The following is a 23,091-nucleotide window of genomic DNA, read 5'->3' as shown; positions in this document are numbered from 1 at the left end:
AAGAAATTTATTATGAAAAATGAACAAGTTATAAACATATACAAATGAATGACTAAACACTCTACATACTCTAGGTTATGTACAAACTAGGTTCGTCATCACTCTCGCAGATAGTCATCAACAACCTTGTGTTTATTTGTTAAAAAGCACGCAATAAAACTTTATATCAAGTGTTAAAATTTAACGTAGAAACATTAAAACCTTCACGTAATGTTAAAACCGATAGAAAGAAGATCATATAAAACACATTTTAACCAGAATTTTTTAACTGTTTTCAAAACTCTCATGTTGCAATGCAGAAACTAGTTCAGGTTTATAAACTAGATAAACCCCCTTACAAATCACGCCACAGTGGTATGTCGGCGGAATCCTATCGCTAGAAACCGGGTTTCGATACCCGTAGTGGGCAGAGCACAGATAACCTGTTGTGGAGCTTTGTGCTTAGTTCTAAACAAATAAAGAACGATTTATTGTCAGTCCTGAAAAAAAACCTATTGCTAAAATTTAATTTCGGGCTATTACCAAATATACTTGTTCCCCAAAATTTACGTTCTTTCATTACTAAACATGCTACTCGAACTTAAATAGGAGAATTAATTTTGAAGTTGTAACTTTTTATAAAATATACAAATAATTCTTTGTTGAATTAGCCGTGGTCCGCAAAACACTTGCTATAGTTTCTATGCCTTAAAGTTTCCTTGTTCTATCATTTTCACACACGGCTTGTAAGCTATGCTTTCATGTAGATATTACGTATTAAACCGATAAATCTTAATTTATTTGTAAAAGTTTTACGTAGTCAGATAAACAAACTCTCCAAGATGTAATTTTATTTAATAAAACTATATGTGCGTAATTTTATTTAATAAAAGTACGCGTAAAGTAAATAATAATAGTATAGTAATGATATTTATAGTGATGTACAGAGTATGAAACAAATATTATAAAAAACGGTTAGTATGGGAATTAAAACTTTAATTAAAAACTACAAAATAACGTTTCGACCTTCTTAGGTCATCTTCAAATTAACAAGGAGAGTTTGCAACTGACCGTTGCAAATTCTTAGGGACGAGAATGTGAACGGGTAGGAGATTGTAGGGGGCGTTCCAGTTAGATGTCAAGTTATTAATTAATATAGGTATAAATGTTTCCTTTGTAATACTTAAATTTTAATTTGAGTTCTTGTACAAGTGGATTTCTCGTCATCATAAATTAATTCACCACGGATAGTATGAAAGTGTATGTCACAGTTTTACGAGTTGAAACAAAGAAACCCACAATAAACGAGAATAAAATTCGTAAAATTTTTTAATAAAGTAGATAAAAGGAATTTTTAATAGTTTTTGTAAAGAATTGAAGCAAGTTTCTTGCAAAGTAAAATTAATGTAAAGTTGTAATGAATGCAAACTTAGCTGTTCTGCAGAATCGTCTGAAGGCGTGTTTGCACATGTTTTGAACGAACTGCGCATGCGAATTTTATACCTAAACAAGTCGAGAAAACCCATAATAAATTTATTTAATGTAATGTTAATTTTTTATAGGGAGTTACATTCAGATTTAGTGTTGTTTTGGTGAAATGCTTCATAAAAAAAAAACTAAAGTTGAAATCGAAGACAGTCGTCACATGACTGATTACAACAATATTGTGCCATCGCTTACAATACCCATTGCATTGAAAAGTTTAATTAAGCAAAAAAACAAGTAAGGTGAATCTGAATGAAAAAGCCAATATGCAACCCGTACTCCTCCAATAAAGACCTTTTTAAAGATTTGAGATTTGTAGCGTTTGATCAAGAAATTGGTGAGAAAAGTTCCAGACAAACAAAGATAAACGCACTATTTATATAGCTTATAATTAGTATACTATTTTATTAAGTCTTTTTCGAATGAAGGCTGGTCCTGATCTAGTGGTTAGCGTTTCCGAATGTATATTAGAAGATACAAGGCTCCGATATGCCCCTGAACATGCTTCGCACTTTCATGTGTGATCAATTACTAAAAGTAACAGTTAATTCCATTATTTAGTAAAGGGGAATAAGATGCTGTTAGGATCACTTATTTGTCTTTAGCTCTAAATCCTATGCCTAATCTTTGATGTCTTTGTTGATCAATTTTCCTCTTTTTTGCCAACAGTTTTAAATTTTATTTCTTAACCTAGAGATCTCTTTGACCGATTGTTCTCCTTTTTATTGACTTAAATTGTATACCTCTAACGTCTCTAACCTAGTCGTTTAACCAACGTGACACATAAGGTGTAGTCAAGTTAAAAAAAAAACACTCACGTACAAAACTCTGTTTACAATTAGCAAATAAAATATATGTTGCACTTTTTTAAAGAAAGTTCTCTTTTGAATAAACACGTGTAATTCTAGATTTTCGATTATAATACTTAAAATCGACCTCAACAGTTTAGAGATTCTGGCAAATATTTTTTCTTCAAAGGACCAACCAAATATTCTTATGTTTGCGTTTTTTGTATTGTTTATAGAATAGCATATGTAAACCACACGAATGAAAGAAATATTCAGGTAAATATCTTAATTTTACAAAGTCGATTAAAAGCGTTTGCTTAAACTACGAAACTTTACGGAGCGTTATAGACTTTTATCAGCTGTCTATGTAATTACCTCAAGAATAGCAAATTTCGTGTTTTACTTGAAAGTCACTGACATTTAAATTATTAATTGCGTTAACTCTCTTATACTAAAGTAAATTTTGCAAAGGTCTGCATTTGATGCTTGTAGTTTAAATTTTAGCATTTTTTAGACTTTCACGATTTAGCGAATTTCATTTGTCTCGCAAATTAGTTATCCAGTTGTGTCTTGTTGTTTTTTTAAAGTTAAGAACCAGAAAACTTCTTCTTAGTAAGTGGAAATGATAGTTTAATTAAAATAGCTTTATAAGATGTATTGTCAGTTTTAAAATAATTAAAGCTACGATGCTACATTTGTGTTCAGCATCACACTAATCTAATGAAGAAAATATTTAAACTACTTCAAATGTTCATACTGTTGAGAAGAGCGAACAAAACATCTCGTTCTCATCTGAAACGGAAAAACGTCAAAAATTATCAATTATAACTTGAAGTAGACTGACTTACTGCGTGAAACTACATTTACCTTCCTACACTTAAACCTTGAAGTTTTTGATATATCCGTTTAACTCGTGTGTCGATTACGTTTAAAATAGAAAATATCATATTATTTTTAATGTACTAAATCAGCTAAAATATCAGTTTGCGCATTTTAAGAACATGTAGTTCATATATCTTATTGCTAATATCATGAAACTGGTGCAAAATTAATATTTTGTGTTTATAGTTTGATAACAGTAAAGATAAAGTAAACAGTTTAATAAAAGATCTTTGATAACTGCTTGCTGAGATTATTTCGTGGTGAAAAATATGGAAATCTTTTATAAACTGAAGTAGCTTATATTCTTCCTTCCTGTTCAATCAAATCTTAAAATTTATACTAATAATAGTATTTTGTTTTTTTTTATTTATTATTTGCTTTTTTCAGTCAACAGCTGTTGACGGCAACTCTGAAGAATAATCTTAATAACACCTGTAGTGGAACTTTGATCAGGTAAGATCACAGATCTCTCAGTTTCTAACAACCATCTTAACTGATTATTTCACGGTGAGCTGGGGTAAAATTCTAAATAATTTTTTGTATTAATTTGCCTGACGTAAATGTGTCAGTATATATTCTTTTCAACAAGGCCCGGCATGGCCTTGCCCTTTCAACCGTGGGAGTGTTATAATGTGACGGTCAATCCCACTATTCGTTGGTAAAAGAGTAGCTCAAGAGTTGGTGGTGGTGGGTGGTGATGACTGGCTGCCTTCCTAGTCTCACACTGCTAAATTAGGGACGGCTAGCGCAGATAGCCCTTGAGTAGCTTTACGCAAAATTCAAAAACAAAACAATAATTTCAATAAAGGAATTTCGTCCTTGTTTCAGTGTCGCTTATTCTACTGTAATTTTATTTAATGAGGTCATTTACACATAACTTACTTTATTTGGTTCGAGCTTAAATCATTTTATTTTAATCGTAGTAAAAGTGTACTTCTAGTAAATAAATCAACATGACAGAGTGTGTGTGTTTTCTTATAGCCACATCGAGCTATCTTCTGAGTCCACCGCAACACGACCGAGCAAAGTTCAAACACACGCAATAAACTGCTGTCAATTCATATAGAGGAAACTATAAAATTATTTAACACGATTTTACAGTTCTATAAAACTATTTATTGAACATGTTAAATTTTCTGTATTTCGTTATGTTTGTTCCAATCGATACTAGTAATTATATTTTAGTTCTCGTTTTTTAGTTTTAATGTTGATATATGCTAGGCACATACAAAAATTGTTTGCTTTTATAATTTCGTATGTAGCTCCACGAGGTCTATCTGCGCTAGCCGTCCCTAATTTAGCTGTGTAAGGCTCGACGGAAGGCACCACCCACCACCAACTCTTAGGCTACTCTTTTGCCAATGAATAGTGGGACTGACCGTACCATTATAACACCTCCACGGCTGAAAGGGCGAGCATGTTTGGTGTGACGGGGATTTGAACACGCGGACTTCCGATGACGAGTCGATCGCTTTAACCACCTGGCTATGTCGGGCCTACATACAATTAAATGGCTTATTTACAAAAATATAAACGTTAAAGTATGTTTTAGAGTTATGTTGGTATTATACAATGACGTATTTTTGTTTGATAAAAACAGCATAATAACAATCGTAAATGAACAGTAATTTCATTACTGCTATAAGTCACTTTCTTGTAAATATTGGAGAATACAGGTTGAATACTAACCGCCTTCCCTCTAGTCTTACACTGCTAAATTAGGGACGGTTAACACAGATAGCCCTAGTATATCTTTGCGCGAAATTCAAAAAACAAACAAATAAACGTATATACATTATTATGTCTAATTGCATGTGTTTACCTTGATGACTGAAAAATCACATATAGCCTATTTTATTAAAAAATCACCAGAATGCATTAAGACGGCATACGTCCAATATTTAAATTACAATTTAGATAATCATGCACATGTCTTTCATACAGGGAGCAGCAGAATTGGAAGAACCATCAGAACTCGGATCTACAGGTTAACAAAATTCAATCACCAATCTATAACTGTAGGTCAGTATCTCCACTCGAAGATGGTAGTGAACAGGCAATGTCACTCTCATCATCCGAAGACTTGTCGAAAAATGGGAACACTGAGGACGAAAGTTTCTCCGATCTGGAATATTCAGACAGTAGTCCTCTTCTCGATGGAGAGTTAAGCGAAAGTAGCCCTCTGTTGGAGAGGGAAAATGCAAATTTTAACACTAACGATCGTCTAATTAATGGAGATCGCTGTAACAACAACAAGTTGGCTTCTCGAGAAAGCATCCCTTATGAAAACCCATTTGATTCGATGTCTCAAGAATGTTCTGACTCAGAAAAGGTTTGTTTACTGAATAATTCTTTCAACAGCACTAATAACGCTAATTATAATGATAATAAAGGTGTTATTGAAACTTCGATTGTTATTCTTACACAAACTACACAAAACATTGCAACAAGAGATAACTCTTTCGTGCAAGAGAATCAACGTAATGGAACTTTTGTAACTTGTAAAAACGATAATTTGTGTATTAACGATTTCAACGTGTCTCTTACGTCTGAAGAAAACTACTTCTGCGACATTAGCCCAATGAGTGTAACCAGCTCAGAAGATAACATGGATATGAAATACATTGGTGATTGCTCAAATGTCACTAGCAAACATAACAACAATGAAGAATCTTCTGAGCAAGAAAATGTGGGCGTACTTATTGAAATTCAGGAAGATGAGGCAAGCATTGGTCACGACACTAATATACTGAAGATAAAAGATAACTTGCAGAAGAATAACACCAAAAACGATCAACTGAGACCTGAGAACGTTGATATTAGTGAACCTAAAGACGATTACAAAAAGCTAGATTTAAATATTCTCAATCAGTATGATACTAACAGAAGTGGTATGGATGTAACATCACCTAATAATAATACTTTCTGTCTTCAGAACTACAAGGGAAAGGTTGAAATTTCAGAGCATTCTGAAGTGTTCATTAATGATACAAAAAGAACATCAGTTTCTTTTGATACTGAAAATGTTCAAGGAATTCAGTTTAAATCCAAGGGTCTTCAAATAACAGCAAACGCTGCTTCTTGTGATTATGTTGCTCCGGAAAAGTTAGAAACGTTTATAAAAATTCCTGATGAATCACCAGAAGACAAACCTCTTGCCTTGAAAGATAAAAGCTTTGACGTAAAGAAAGAAGCAACAAAAACTAATGACGAACACGAAAATTCGGATTCAAGAAATAAACAATCTTCATCTATATCAACTTCCATTAAACCCTTCCAGATACATCATCCCAGCGGTCTTGCTGTGCTCTCATCTCTTCTGCAGAACGAATCATTGGGATCCAAACAAAATAATCGTCAGTTAAATCGGTGGTCAATTAAGGAAGATAATTCTGTTTTTACAGAAAACACCTTAAACAATAACAGCATTACTAACAGTATAGTATATAAAAACATGGTGGAAAAGGTGACTAAAGTACCACCGTCTCAAAACACGAAACCTAGTAACAATATTCAAATTCCGTCATTGAAAAATTCAATGAACCATGTTATTTCCAACAATCAAGCTAAACCAAAAAAACCACAGGAATTCTTAGGAAACTTTGACGTATATAATATCGAAACAGCTATGCCGACCATAGACTGGGCTGCAATGGAAGCTCATTTAACTGAAGCTGCAAAGGAAACAAATTGGTATTTACGTGTAAGTATTTCTAGTTATTTTAACAATGCGTTTTACAGCGGTAATTTTTGAAAATATTAACACTTAGAATTATTGACGAACGTTTTTCTTTAGTGGGTTTATTTTTTACCATTTCACTGATATGTAGTTTAGTAACGTAATTTAATAAGTTATAAAAATGAAAAACATTTCAACTATTTCTGTCCAATACTAGAAAAAGTATCGTATTTTTCTTCATGATTAGAACAATCCTGTGGATTTTAGAATTATAGATACGTCAATTTTTAGGAAATTTGTTTATCTTAAAAATTCGTGTTTTCATGTTTTGTTTTTCTAATATGACGACCATTTTGATATATGGGTATTAATAATGGTTTACAGGATTTACCTTATGTTTATTATTAAACTACTAAAAATATTTCTGCTGAAAATATTACTTTTATATGTTCGTAAAAATTTTGTAGAGATTGAATAAGGCAGAAGTACAGTATATATCTATACTACTAATATTGTGAAAATGTTATCCTGTTATACAGAATTTATAAAATAATGAAAAATGCTAAAAACCTGTGAATTTTAACCCCAACCTATTTCTGCTTTAGATATTCGTATTTACGCAATGATTTTGTTGTTGTTGTTGCTTTGAATTAAGCACAAAACTACACAGTGGGCTATCTGTGCTCTGCCCCCCATGAATATCGAAACCCGAATTTTAGCGTTGTAAATCCGCAAATATATCGCTGAGCCACTGGGGAAGCCAATATTTTGTAGTCGTATAATACGTAAAGTTAACCTGGTTTATAATTATATAGTCACATTTGAAATAAATTTTCAGTGAATTTGTGTTTAGCTGTTCGATAATTTCCCTTCATTATAAAACATCTGTTTAGTAACTTCATTTGATAAAGTATTAAGAAAGTTAAATTATCAGAATGTGCACAAGTATCAATTATTTTCTTTTCTCATATTGTTTTATTTTGCATTTCCAAAACTCTTTTCATATCAATATAAATTGAGACGGTATTGTAGAGCTGATTTAAATCAGCTTTGTATCAAATATTAAGAAATAATAGTGTTTCATGTACAGCCTTTTTAATTAACAACTACAACATTCAGTTCGATTGCGGAGCATCCCTAATTTGTAGGCCCGGCATGGCCAGATGGTTAAGGCACTCAACTCGTAATATGAGGGTTGCAGGTTCAAATCCCCGTCACACCAAACATGCTTGTCCTTTCAGCCGTGGAAGCGTTATAATGTTACGATCAATCCCACTATTAGTTGGTAAAAAAGTAGCCCAAGAGTTGGCGGCTGGTGGTGATGACTAGCTCTCTTCCCTCTTGTCTTGCATTGCATAATTAGGGACGGCTAGCACAGATAGCCCTCGTTTAGCTTTGCGCGAAATTCTAAACAAACCAAACCAAATCCTGATTTATAATTATAATTTTTTTATGTTACTAAACCATATAATTGTCTAGACAATTTTTCTACGTTAAACTCATAACAGTTCCACGTGGTTTCGTCTTCTACTAATATCTTTCTCTTCCTTTTCTCGTCTTCCGTGACGGCATTCTTTTGGTTTTGTGGTTTGGTTTTCCTCGGTAAAAAAAAAAAAAAAATCACGTTAACACAACATTTTGCTACTACAGTTGCAACGACTATTTTTGTAATTTTATACCCTCTTCCACGTTTGGGTTGAAGGAAAACTTTGGTTTCTGAACAGCCCTGGATAGTTGTTTGAGCTCTAACATACATTTTTGTTATGAGAGTTTAATACCTTTTAAACCTAAATTACTGTCAAGGATTTGGATAATCATTGTTGTTTAATTAAAATACGTTATTGCACAATAGTCTCAGCAACATTGTTTTGAAAGAAATATCCTTTGTTGAACATTAAACTGTCGTGTCTCATACACGAGAAGCAACGTCGTTACTTCTTATACTTGTTACGGTAGTACTTATAATATGAAATGGCCTGACGTGCAGTACAAGTTAAAATCTCAAATACACTGCAAACAGCATGCAAGTAAAACTTTATAAGCACGTTACATATAATGTTGAGTATTAATCAAACCAAGTGCGAGGTAACAAGTCACCAAAACACTTGAGAAAATCAGTAGTGTGAAATATAAGTTTCACAAAAACCAAACATTTGTCAGTTTTACTATCTAAATGACTGACTAACACTGTTGGAAAGGCATAACTTTCTCCTTTCTTCACCTAATACAAATCTATATGTACATGACGGAATTATGCTACCTTGGTTAAAAGCATTTTTTGCTTAGTTTTAGTTATAACCTCGATATTAACAAGTAATAACAATAGCCATTTTCAAACACAACTAACGAACTAACAATACGCTACTATCCATAATTTATAATTACAAGCACGCCCTGTGAATTGCCAAGTAACAACCCATCCATATAACACGTGCGGGTGCACAATTGTTTATGTATATCTAGGTTCTAACTATGATTTACATTTTTTGAAAGCAAAATTTTCAGTTCTATACATCTGACTTGAGGGTTGTGTGTTGGACAAAGCAATTCCATCATAGCGTCCAATGCTTAAGATGTGAGTCTCGTACGTAAGGACAAACGCTACGACTGTCGAAGTTTAACACGGCTTTGCCAGAGCATTCTGGACTGAAAACAAGAATGATAATTTACATAAAGTAGGGACGGCTAGCACAGATAGCCCTAGAGTAGATTTGCGCGAAATTCAGAACAAACTAAACTCCACTCATTGTTGTTTACTTAGTGGAACGCTTCACATTCTGTCAATCAAAAGAAATCGTGCTCCAGATTTCTCCGTTGTAAACTTACTGTTAACCGACCAGAGGGCATCATATGTTCAATGTACTGAAATAATCTAATGTGACTTACATTTCACTGTATTGGTGAATTGTGTATTCTAATTTAGTTTGTTTTTATCAGAGGCTCAAAAGGAAACGGACTAACAGGTTATTATGGTATGAACTCCTTTTACAAGCTGGCAAAGCATAATTATATTTAATTATACGTGTCATGAGACGTAATAGTGTAATAGACGTAATACTAATCTCGTATGACGAGTATAATTATAATGACAGGTTAACAGAAGCTGTTTTGTATATAAATAAAATAACGAATTTTCTAACTTTAGTTTATGTGAAAGGAAATATGACTTATAATCTTGTCGAGTCTGTTTCTTGCACATTTTTCAGCTGGAAAATTGTCTAATTAGGTTCACTTCTTGCCTTAGTATTGAGTCGTTAAAATGCACAGGTGGTTTTTACAGTCCTTGAATATGAAGCTTCATCAGAAGGTGTAAAAGAAATAAGCATTGATAATACAAACATTTTATCTAGCCGTCCCTAATTTAGTAGTGTAAGACTAGAAGGGAAGGCAGCTAGACATCACCATCCACCGCCAACTCTTGATCTACTCTTTTACCAACGGATAGTGAAATTGACCGTGAGTTTATAAAGCCCCCATGGCTGAAAGAGCGAGCATGTTTATAAGTCGAGCGTCCTAACCACCTGGCCATGCCTGGCCTAAAAGAAACGAAAAACTAGTTTTTGACCTTCGACACAATAATATTTTTGTTTGTTTTTAAATTAAGAACAAAGCTACATAATAGTGTTCTGCCCGCTACGAGTAACGAAACGCGGTGGGAGGCTACAGGCTGTACCATTGGGGGATCAATGGGTTTTTTTTTTTAATATCCACTAAACGCATCACAAAACACAATATGTCTTATATTAATCCTTTTTATTATAAGTTAAGAATTTACTAATACTGCAAAATGCCAGATTATGGTTAACAAAATATTTCTCTCCCCGGTGGGACAGCGATAAGTTTAGAATCTTACAACGCTAAAACCTAGAGTTCGATTACAGGCAGCGAATGCAACAGATAGTCCAAAATGGTTTTATTCCATGTTACGTATTGTAATTTATCTCGGACGAGTCTCCAGTTTATTACGTTATGTATTACGATTTCAAATAGCCGGAAATTTTTATTTTAATTTAGAAGACAATTGAATTTTGATATGTAATAAATTTAATATTTGCCAACAAGATTGATACACATATTTTCTTTCTTAACACAAATATATTCTACAATACAAACAACAATAGAATTTATAATAACAGTTATTACAAATGATGGTTTATATACAACAGTTTTACAAATTTATAAACTTTGTTAACTATTCTATCTGGTCTAGAACTGAATATTTTATCGACGGTCCAGGTCTACTACGAGCATATTCGTTCTGAGTTGATATTGTTACACCTCACTTAAGATAGCGCTGTCTTTTCTTGGCTGGCCTCACACCTTTACGAGTTGACTTTTTACCGAGAAAGATATCTAATGTTTTGGTAGAAATATTAACATCCCAAGCTAATTCACTGAAGTTGCAGAATTCGTAATGTTTTGTTTGTTTGTTTTGAATTTCGCGCAAAACTACACGAAAGCCATCTGCGCTAGCCGTCCTTAACTTAGCAGTATAATACTAGAGGGAAGGCAGCTAGTGTTCACCATCCACCACCAACTCTTAAGCTCCTCTTTTTACCAACGAATAGTGGGATTGATTATCACATTATAACGCCCCCACAGCTGAAAAGGCGAGCGTGTTTGGTGTGACGGGGATTCGAACCCGCGACCCGCAGATTACGAGTCGAGTACTTTAACCACCTGGCCATGCTGGACCTTCGTAATGTTTTAAATGTATAAACGTTTCTGGTCATATTCTGTAGTTTTCCGTTTAATAAGCGTTAGTCACAATTATAGCTTCCGAGGCTATTGACTGTAGCTGACCAATAATAACTACTGTCTCTCTGCGCGTCAGTTTTGTATACCAATCTCGTTAGATTCTCGAACTTTCAACAATGTTTGAAAATCTTTGTAAAATCAATTTTGTTGATTCTTACTGTTAAATATCGTCTACGTAGGTATTAAAATAAATCTACAACGTACATCTAAATATATATATATATTGACCAATACTTAAATTCTGGGCAATATACATCCAGAAAAATAGAAGAAAATTTCTCACAAAATAGCTGATTATGTATTTAGAAAAAAACCAACGAACACTTTTAAATGTTGATTGAAAGTTACTGTTATTGAGGCAGTTAAAGAAATGTATGTTTATTATATAGTACAACACATTCATAACACTTCATTTATAAGCAAAATTATGCTTCTAAAAACAGAATTCCCAAACTTAAATTCTGTACTGCTCTAACAGACTGACGATAATTTCGAGGATTTTTAACTATAACATTTAGGGCATAATCCCGACAGAGAACTTATATCCTGCTGTACAGGATTGCGCTTAAAACCAAGTAATAAACCTCTACCAAATATTTTTAACAGAACTTAAAGCAAATAAAAAAAAAGAATTTCATTACTTCATTTATGTAAATTACCTTACTCTATTATACTTTTAACTTTTTTAAATTGTAAAGAAAAAACCTTTAGTTTCCAAATCTGTTATGTACTTAATTGAATCATTTGTCTCGGCAGACAATTAACTTCTTGTAATTCACTGATTCCTTATTTATAGCAATTACCTGAAAACATCAATAATTGGCCCTTGTGCCTGTCTTTATCAAATCATTTTATTTGGAATCTTCATCCTATTAATTTTACGACAGCTTCTGTTTGGATTGTTTTCGCTTATTTTAACTGAATATTCTTTTTATTTTCTCTTTCAACACCTTTTTAATCTTACTTATCCTATGGTTTCTAGAAAGAGGTTTAACTACTTGTCTGTTTTTGAAATGTTATGGATTGTTGTTTTTTCTTTAAAGGGCATCAAATTTTCTTTCTTTGAGTACAATATATTTTATATCTCTTGAACTTTGTATGTAAATTTTGACGGATTATTTTTATTATCAAAATGTGGAGTAGAAATAAGCATTACATGTAACTGAACAATTAATTTGAATTGCGGTGAAACTGATAGTTCATTTTATATTTGTAAACAAATTTAGCTAAAATGACACATTTGATCTTATTATTGGCGAGTTAATGTTGTGTATTTTTGTCTTGCATTGATCTTAAATCCGTCATGCGTTTGTTTGCTTCTTTTAGATCAAAATATTATTGGACTATCTGGTGTGCTTACCAAAGAGAATCTAACTCTTGAAGTTCTTAAACATCCAGTTGTTCCACTTGGAGCCTTTCGTGCTAACTTAAATATTTATATTTTACTTTGATACCTAGAAGCAGAAGAAACTAAGTAGAATAGCTAGTCTTGCTTTTCTGTAATCAAGTCATCTTGAAAATCATGGCTTGCCAAAATTTTAAGATTATTCGCTATAACATATGATTCTGCATTTTAATTTTGTAGTTTGAGTTGAAGAGATTACTTTTTCACACAGTTATATCAATACTCCAGAAACATTATCGATAAAATAAAAATATTGAGAGAAAAATATTTCAAGATCTTGTCTTCGAGGCTACAATATTCCACAAGAGGGCTCAGTTATAACAAAAATAAATTTTATATTTTCCTGTTTGGAAAAATGTTGTATCGCTGTACGCTTTTATATTTTGATTTTCTTTTAGATTGTTTGTATTGAAAATTGGTTTAATGCTATTAATGTATATGTATATATATATATATATATATATGTATATATTAATTTTAAGCGTCGCCAAGATCGGGAAGAAATCCGTCGGAAACTAGCCATGGATTCGGACAACGAGGATTATTATTGTGGTGAGAAAGTAACTAAAAAACCTAGTCTCACCACTCGACTTCAGAGTGGCATGAATCTTCAAATATGTTTTATGAACGAGACTGCAAGTGACCAAGAAGGACAAGCCAGCGACCACGATACAGAGAACATGAATTTTAAAAACAAAAATAAACACATGCGGATGGGTTCAAAAAATAAAAATTTGCTTTTGAGCAATGGAGAGGATAATCCTTTACGAAAAAAGGTCAGTGCAAATTCGAAAAATAAAAAATTTCTATGCTTCTGATAACATTACAAATTTTACATGGTCCATTTAATGTACAGCGTTCTGTAAACTTTGGTAATAAATTGTAGTTTGTTTTTGTTTTCTTCCAATACAAAAATACTGAAGTAAATAACCTTAACAAAGAAAACAAAAACTTACATGTAAAGATTGATCATTCATAAAAAAGGCAAAAGTTGCAAATTAATTTTCTTTATTCGTTGTTGTAGTTCCTTACATCTACGAACATTTCTCGAACTATTAGTGTTTTTCCATGCAGTATAAAACATGTTTCTGGTCATTTTTTCCTTTTAAGAATAAGTCAGAAGCATACCTGAAGCTCTGTTTGAATGAAACTCGACTGTTAGACACCAAACGACCATCTTTTTTATTTACCCGACCACGAAGTTGGCGTTTGTGTTTCATTCAGAAGAAAGATGAAGATAAACGTAAGAAAGAAGATCTGGAAGAAGATTTCCTGACAAGGCACGCACGGCTACAAGCAGAGGCCAGAATGGCCTTGGCTCAAGCAAAAGAAATGGCTAGAATGCAGATGGAAGTAGAAAGACAAAGAAAGAAAAAATCTCCAATTGCTGAAATTGTAAGTATATAAGAAATGAATGTAAGAACAAACACGTAAGACAGAAATGTTTTAAGAAGTTTTAGTTACCCACTCCAACTTCCAAATTCTGTATCTTTTATATTTATTTCAAGCATAAAATTGTTGTTGTTTTTGGAATTTCGACATGATTTATTTTAAATTTTCCTTAACTGTTTTCCACTGAGTCACGAGATCTTAAACTAGAATGTAAGGAAATTTAGAAGGATTGATTTTTCCGTGCGGTTTCTTGTATATAAATCAACATTACGTTCACAAAGGAACCTTAAAACATTACAATCGTAGGCAAAACAAGTAAAATGCGTTCACTTTGAATGTGACTTTGGGGCATTTGGTTCATGTTTGTTTCCAATGGTCATCGTTTTAATATAATCAACTCATGGTTTTGTTACCGTATTTAATATAATTATACAAATATTTGTTGAAGTATTTTCTACACTTCATAGAACAATTATCAGCATTACAAATTATTTTTACAGGTTGGATTTCCCCTCCCAGACGGTCGACACCGGCTTAGCAGGCAGATTCTAACTGACATGAATATAGGCCAGTTGCAAGTTATTGTAAATGACATCCACACACAGATTGAAAGTAAGTGAAATTTATTGTAAGTTCGGCGACCATCAGAAATAGCGAAATGTATTTTAACATATGAGTTGTATGAACAACAATACAGCATTATGGACTTATGCATCCTTATTCTAATACTATTCCTTATACTTTTGTTGTTTTAAAAGGAACAAAGAAGTGATTATTTGGCAACTTAGATGGCTCGGTACAGTGACTAACTCAGTAACATTTTAATGTCGCCAGTTCACCTTCTTTGAGTATCCTCCATGCTTTCTTTCCATCAATATTCCTAGTGTAGTTTTTGGGTGCTGTCTCATTAGATGTCCGTACTACCTCATCTGTTGCAGAGTTATTAATGTTTTGTTTGTTTGTTTTGAATTTCGCGCAAAGCTACACAAAGGCTATATGTGCTAGCCGTCCTTAATTTAGCACTATAAGACTAGAGAGAAGGCCACTAGTCATCAATGACTACCGCCAACTCTTGGGCTACTCTTTTATCAACGAATAATGGGACTGACAGTCACATTATAACGTTCTACGGCTGTAAATGCGAGCATGTTTGGTGCGACAAGGATTCTGCAATGTGTGACTTTGCGATGACATTTGACTGTACGTAATGCAACCTCTATTGTTTCGTTTGTTTTTACAATAGCTATACTAACAGCTCTTTGACAATCGTTTGGTATATATTGTTTGCAAGTCACTTGTATGACCCTATGTTACCATTTCATTTCTGTTGCTTATGTTGTTTTGGTTATTTCTGCTCCAGTGTTGTCAAATCCAGAAGTTCTTCCAGTTGGTATTACCTTGAGCGTCTGTTTGACTTAGGTTCGTCATCTTCAAATTTCTGATATTATTTAGTGTATCGCTATATTATTTCCGAGGGGGTGAAGTTGATCTTCAGAGTACTCTTCGTACCTTTAGAGTTTTTCTTCACCTTTCCTAATTTTAACTCCATTTCTTTTGTTGATGGTATCTGTTGACCATACGTTCCGTTTCTTTTTTCAGTTGCTTTTACAATCTTATACAAGTCTTTGACGGAAATTTGTTTTTCTTGTTGTTAAGTTCATCACTGAATTTTTGCCATGATCCTATTAATGCTATGTTGGTAGTTCTTTTGGCAAGCCTTCTGGACACTCTGTATTGCATATAATCTTCTTCATTTCTAATCTTTCCCAGAGCTTGTTTTTTTATATTGCTTCTTAAACTTTCTTGTTCCACCACCTTATGTTCTTTGTGGTCTCTATTGTACATAACTGTCTTACTTTATCGTAAAGGACGTTCTTCTGCTGTTTCCATTCATATTTGTAATTTTGTTCTTCAGTTGTTGAGCATTGTGCATCTGTTGATTCTTTTTTCTTTTACTCTTCCTGTTCTTTTTCCCGAGCAGTTGTTACACTTATCTTGTAGTTTCAGTTTGTCAGCCTGTTAGAAAAATCTCTTTAATCCCTTATTTTCCTCCTGTTCCTTAGGATATAGTGGATCTATGCATCATACGGCATTAAATATATATATACATGGAAATTCAAGTGGTACGACCCAGATGGCATTACACTTGGGGAAACGCACAGAACCTATACAGTTAGCTTTAAGAAATAATTTTAATAGTTCATGCTGAAATATATGTTGTGGTTTTTCCAATTATATTGAGACATTTCAATTTTATTTTCAGACAAGCTGATAAAGCCCTGGTTAAGTCTTAAAACATCATATAATGACTGCTGGCATTACAATGAAAGTTTCTGAAAACAAATATTTTACTGCTACCTTACTGCATTTCATAATCTGGTTCTTTATAAAATTTTTGACCAATAATTTGAAGTAAACTAAAAACTGGATCATTTACCAAACTGAAGAAAGAACTATGAGTTATGATTGTTTGTTTGTGGAGAACGTCAATATTTTTAGTTTCGTTTATAGTTGGCATCAGGGGCGTAGATCCTGGGGGATGGGGGTTACATCCCCTTCATTTTAGATGGGGGTATGATTCATACAATCATCCCCCTTACAGTTTGTTGAATTGTTTTATTGCATCACAGGCCTACAAATTATGTGTTTATACTTGTGATTCTCGTGTTCTTACCAATCGAATTACATAATTAGGCCTAGATGTAGGCTTTTTCAGTAGCCGAAATGTACATCTTTAATATAGGCGTGCTTCTAAGCTTTTCGATCTAAGCGATAGTTCGTAAGTATCAGTCAGTAGGCCTAAGTATACATGCAAGGCTTGCAAGCACTATCACAGAGTCTACCTACGTCTTGTACGTAGTGTAAGATTAAGTAAAATTTTCATCACAACAGATTGAACAGAACATGAAATTCGAAAATATTACTCCCAAGCGTAAACTCCTGTGATCTAGATCTGGCAGGCCATTTGTAGCTTGTAGCTGCATCAATCTTATGTGTATATTGTGCGGTTTTCCTAGGTCATTTGTTCTTATGCATGTCTAGCTGGTTTTATTATCGAACGCCTTACTCTCCTTGGCTGCCGAAGCCGCTGACCATAGTGTACGTTTAGTGTACAGTTAACGACAGGTTCGGGTAACTCGGATCCAGATGCTCCCTACATCACCCCCTTCTGCTGAGCCTTGATTTTACAATAGAGCTCATTAGACCTGAGTATGTGGCCCTCATTAATCCATGAAATTTCAGATTATAACCGTCCTCTAATAAAGTTCTGGTGCTTTATGGTAAAAGAACAATATATTCTTTCATCATAAATAGTAAAAATATTATATCTTCTTGTATAATTAGAACACAAAAGGAGCGATTTCAACGACCTGAAGCCTCTCCTCGAATGGTATTGATAGTTTTTGTTTAGTTGTTTTTATTTAATAGACGTGCTTATAGACATTATATCACAACGTGTTTGTCTTTTGATGAGCTTTAACAGGAATATAATATATTTGTGATTGTTTAAGTATTTTTCGAGAAACTTGCAATTACTTTTGTTGTAACTAGCACACATTATTGTCCCAGCGATGCCCAGGCAGTCAGTCGGCTCGGTAGTCACTGTGAGGTTCGAGCGTTCGTCTTAAATACATTGTACAGTTCAGTCCTACTTCCATTCTGTTCTATCTTCGTTCGTTGTACGTTAGAGTTTTTCAATAAAGACTGTATTTTAGCCTGTTGAATCATCTGGGAAACAGATTCCAATTATGACAAGCAAGCGTCTGAAACTTTCCGATATTAGACAGTTCTGCAAGCCAGTTACTAGTACTACAAGTGACAATGCAGATGTAGATAATCCAACAACCTCAAGCAAAGAAATAGAAACTTGTTATACAGAGGAAATACTATGTTCATCAGAGTACGAGTCTGAAAATGCTTGTGCAGCTATTGCACATCATGAACCACCAGATAGTTGTGAAACAAGTTTGTGCAGCAATGTAAAATCTGACACTCCACAGATACAGTGTGGAAAGCCATATCATCTAATATCACGACAGAAAGCAAAATCTCAAAATATCAACTTCCAAGGCAAGTGGTTTGATGAGTCCCCATGGCTGCACTTCGATAACACTGGTTTACAAAGAAATTGACGCAAGCACAAAAATAGCTGTTTTAACCTAATTTGGGGGTGCTGAATTCAGATTTGAAATCCGTTTTTACTCATCACCTCTAGTTTTTTAGATATGCATACTGTACATTTTGTACACATACTGTACATAAAGGCGTATATGCATTCAGGGTTAATTTCTAATATTGTGTGACTTATGTCTTATTTTTTAGTTATTATGCAATAAATGTAAGTGATGGCATTACATTATATATATATATAGCTATATATCAAGACGGATTTTGGCAGTTAAGCGTAGCCAACACGTCTCAATCAACAGCCAGTAGTGCACTGGCAGTCAGCGCAGGAGGTTGGTGTCCCTCGACAATTGTGTTACACAATCTTTTGGGTATATATTTGTATTACAATTTCCAACGACGCACATAATTATTCTTGCCTTACATATGATTTAATTTTACAAAGTACTGTTGCTTTCTCTGTCTCTGGGATAGTCGAGCTGTATCCCAGCATTACAAGCAGAAAGACTGGGGGTCTAGAAGCACTTTCGTTCCTGGCGAACACAGCGTCAAGGAGAATCCTCTGGTTGACATGAAGAAGCTGCTTCTTCCTCCTCTTCACACCAAGCTTGGTTTGATGAAGAATTTCGTGAAGGCCATGGACAAAAATGGTGCTGCCTTCCAACACTTGTCTACTGTGTTCCCAGGTCTCAGTGCTGCTAAGCTCAAAGAGGGCATCTTTGTCGGACCTCAAATCCGAGAAGTGCTGAAGGATACTGATTTTGAGGAGCTTCTTATCTTAAAGGAACTGAGAGCATGGGAAGCATTTAAGTCAGTCTGTAGTGGCTTCCTTGGTAACACACGCGTACCAAATTACCAAGCCTGTATTGAGAAGTTGCTAAAGACTTATGAGGATATGGGATGCCGAATGTCACTCAAAATTAATTTTCTCCATTCCCACCTCAACTTCTTCCCTCCAAACCTTGGAGCAGTGAGTGATGAACACGGAGAAAGATTCCACCAAGACATTACGAAGATGGAAAGCAACTACCAAGGCAAGTGGAACCCCAGCATGATGGGAGACTTCTGCTGGATGCTCTTGCGTGACATCCCGGAGGCAAAATACACCAGATCATCTAAGAAAACACACTTCTAACTGTCTGCGGTACTATGAATTGTGTGCATTGTGTCATCCAAGTATATTTATTCCGTCAATGTTCTTTACCTATCCTGTTTTATCTGTAATAAGCTGCTGCAACTGTTGAAATAAGCACGTATATACTAATATACTAAATATACTAAAATGAGACTGTTTAAAAGCCAGAAAACTAGAGGCGATAGAGCAAAACTGTTTATAAATTTGAATTCAGCACACCCAAATTAGTAAAAAACACCTATTCACATTCTTGCCTCAGACAAAAAATATTTTTTTGTAAACCAGTGTAATCAGAGTCAATATCTTATGCTTTCATTGTGCCAAGGCAGAAAATAGAGGCCTTTTTACAGTGAAATTGGAAAGGCCAGTGGAGTATACCTTCATATCCACCGGTTTTTGCAACTACAAAAAGGCAAAACAGAAATTCAACGAACACCAATTCTCCTCTCAGCACAGATTCGCTATATTTCCAGAAGGTTCGCTTGATGTAACTCCAGTGACTGTCCAGCTACATGATAGAAAAAAGAAGCAGCAGGAAGAATGCAAAAGAAGTCTAGCCAAAATATTCAGAAGTTTACGTTTCTTACTGCGTCAGGGTTTAGCATTACGTGGACATACTGATAAGGAGGAGAACTTCCTGCAGTTAATGAAGCTCCTGGAAGAGGAAGATCCTGAGTTGACGGCCTATTTGTCAAAGAAAACCACATTCACATACCCCAGGCTCAGAATGAAATAATGGAGATGTTCAGCCATCACATACTGAGGAACATAGCACACGAAGTGCAGCAAAGTAAAATCTTTTCATTAATGGTTGATGGCACTCAAGATGTTATAGGTGCCGAACAGGAAGCAATATGTGTACGATACGTAGATGAGAACTTTGACGTCTATGAGACATTTCTTAGTTTGTAGAGTGTTTCCAATACAACTGGTGAAACAATATCCTCGACTATACTTGATGTACTGACTAGACTCAATTTGAACGTGACCTATATTTTTTTTTATTTACATCAATTTACTTTGGCAAAACTAGAGTTACTTGCATGCATCAAATATTACATCGTCATTTATCGGTTTTTGCTTTCCGAATGGGTTCTTACTTTATCATTTTCGGAATTATAGGAAAAAAAACACATTATATAAAGCAAAGCTTAGTTACAGCTATATAAGGAAAACCTGAAAGTAGGACGTGCTAAGCTAAGGGTTAAATAAATTTGTTTCTTTGGAACAGAGCAAATGAATCCTAATTTAAAAATTAACAAAGCAAAACGGAGACGCTTCTATAAAATATGATTGGCATTGACGGTAGAAGTCAGACGATATATTAATACTGATATTTGGTAACCGTATGGTAGAATGTTTAACTTATATTCCTAAAGCGTTAATTACACTGCACAACAAAGTTTTTGCTTCTGGAACACTGTTGGGTATTCCTTATAGATTTTTGGCTGCTGATTACGAAAATCACATCCAAATTTACCCACCACGTACCGTTTCATCAAAAATCTTCAGTTTCACCAAGTCATTGCTACAATGGAAAAATGGGCAACTGGAATTCGTCAATGCTTGCTGACTACTGTTGGGCACTGCAACGTGATGTAAAGGACATTGAATACAAACGAAAATCTGGAGCAAAACACTTTTAATTATGTTGAACTTAATAGCGTATTAGAAACATAAACGCAATTAAATACGTTATTGCCGGTAAACAGTTAACTGTCTATTTCTCAGAGTTCCTATGTGATGAAGCAAAACCAAAACTATATTTGTACATACCCACCCGGTACCTGTTACAATCAGCAAAAACTTTTCAGGAAGCAAAACTTTTCAAAAAAAATAGTTGTGCAGTGTTAATATCAACTTAGCTGACAACCATGTTCGCAGAATTTTGTAAAATCTGTAACTGTTTATATTTTAATTAAAATCTGACATTTTGATATAGCTATAATATAATTAATTAGAAATAATTTTACTTACATTCCCGTACGAACTGGCTACGAATAGCAAATACGAAAGTAAAAGAATCTCAGGAAAATGCTGAAACTGGCATCTTTCATATTAGAATAACATGTATATTTTAATTACGCTGTGATAAGGGCTCAAAAACGGGAATTTGATAATCAGTTTACGAGGCAATTAAACCTTTTCAATTTTTTAAACGAAGAGTGTCTTGGTTCATACGAAAATAAATCTAAACTGTGATTGTGTAATTCCCAAGTAAGAAGTTAAGTGAAGAAAATTGTTAAATAAATGTAAAGTATTACATTTAAACTAAGCAACCTAATAATTCACCATCCTTAGTGCATTAGAGTTTATGATGATATTGACAAGAATGGCAAGAACTTTCTATATTGACAGGAATAATGGAACTTTCCATCTACAAATCTGAAGTTGGTTTGACAGATATTTAATCAGTGCCACTAGGAGCTTCTCAGTGGAAGAGAAATTAACACGATACATAAATGTTATATTTTGAACATATGAAGTCGTATGATCATAATCTTAAATAGGCACATAAGGCTAAGAAAATATAATAAAACAGTGAATTAATTATAGGCGTGATTTAAGTTTTAAGAGTCAATGAATGTTGTTTCTTACAACTTAATTCCAAAGGTTTAAGCGAGTTGTTCACTTAAAAATAGATTTTGTGTGTGTGTGTGGTTTTAATTTATTTATTCGTTTTTTGCCTTGAATTAACTTTAGAAATATGTAATAAAAATCAGTTTTACGCTGTTTAATCTGTTCTTATTAATTTATATTCTAACCTTATTCCTCTTATTACAGGTTTAAATGAAGAGTTAGTGCAACTACTGCTAGAAAGAGACGATCTACATATGGAACAGGATTCTATGCTGGTTGACATTGAGGATCTTACACGATATTTGTAAGCGAAAAAAAAGTTAACATGCTATTTTCAATTATATTCCATAGCTATTACATGTGAAAGCATCGTTTTAAGAGAAAACACTTGTGGAGTCATATAGTTTAATATTACTGCACAGATGAAGTATCTAGAAACTAGAATACAGCTAAAAATGTGTTCGGTAACTTAGAGTTTACTGTTTATATCGATTAAACTCTTATCCATTGCATGGTTATCTGATGAAATAATGTGCACAGATGGAGGTGTTGTTTTTTTTGCGATGTGTTTAGTTTGTCCATGGTAAAATCAATATTTCGAACTGCAGACTTGTTAGTCTCTTACTGACATTAGGATTAGATATCAGTTTCTTATGTTTACTGCAGAAATTAGGATAAGATTATATAAAATAAACAGCAAGATATTCGGATATTGAACTTGAGGAAAACTTTGACTTGTGTAGTGACGACATTAAAGTGTCATCTAATGGCCTTTTGAAGTAATTAGTCCTCCGCTAGTACAGCAGTAAGTCTACGGATTTACAACACTAAAATCAGGGGCTCACTTCCCCTCGGTGGGCTCCACAAATAGCCCGATGTG

The 23,091-nt window shown here is 33.8% G+C and overlaps 1 protein-coding gene across 3 annotated transcripts in view; it reads left to right on the top strand.

Annotated features, from left to right (window-relative positions):
* Nucleotides 1–23,091, top strand: part of LOC143238084 (uncharacterized) — a 178,178-nt gene that overhangs the window by 153,281 nt on the left and 1,806 nt on the right. For all 3 annotated transcript variants that reach the window (XM_076478020.1, XM_076478018.1, XM_076478019.1), the window contains 6 exons: nt 3,522–3,587; nt 5,079–6,837; nt 13,459–13,752; nt 14,087–14,371; nt 14,869–14,980; nt 22,416–22,515. In XM_076478020.1, coding sequence (XP_076334135.1) covers nt 3,522–3,587; nt 5,079–6,837; nt 13,459–13,752; nt 14,087–14,371; nt 14,869–14,980; nt 22,416–22,515 — 2,616 coding nt within the window. The remainder of the gene's footprint in view (nt 1–3,521; nt 3,588–5,078; nt 6,838–13,458; nt 13,753–14,086; nt 14,372–14,868; nt 14,981–22,415; nt 22,516–23,091) is intronic.

This window comes from Tachypleus tridentatus, chromosome 13 (assembly GCF_004210375.1).
Source record: "Tachypleus tridentatus isolate NWPU-2018 chromosome 13, ASM421037v1, whole genome shotgun sequence".
Taxonomy (NCBI): domain Eukaryota; kingdom Metazoa; phylum Arthropoda; class Merostomata; order Xiphosura; family Limulidae; genus Tachypleus; species Tachypleus tridentatus.
The sequence above is the reverse complement of the archived record's forward strand: the minus strand, read 5'-3'. Positions and strand labels throughout refer to the sequence as shown.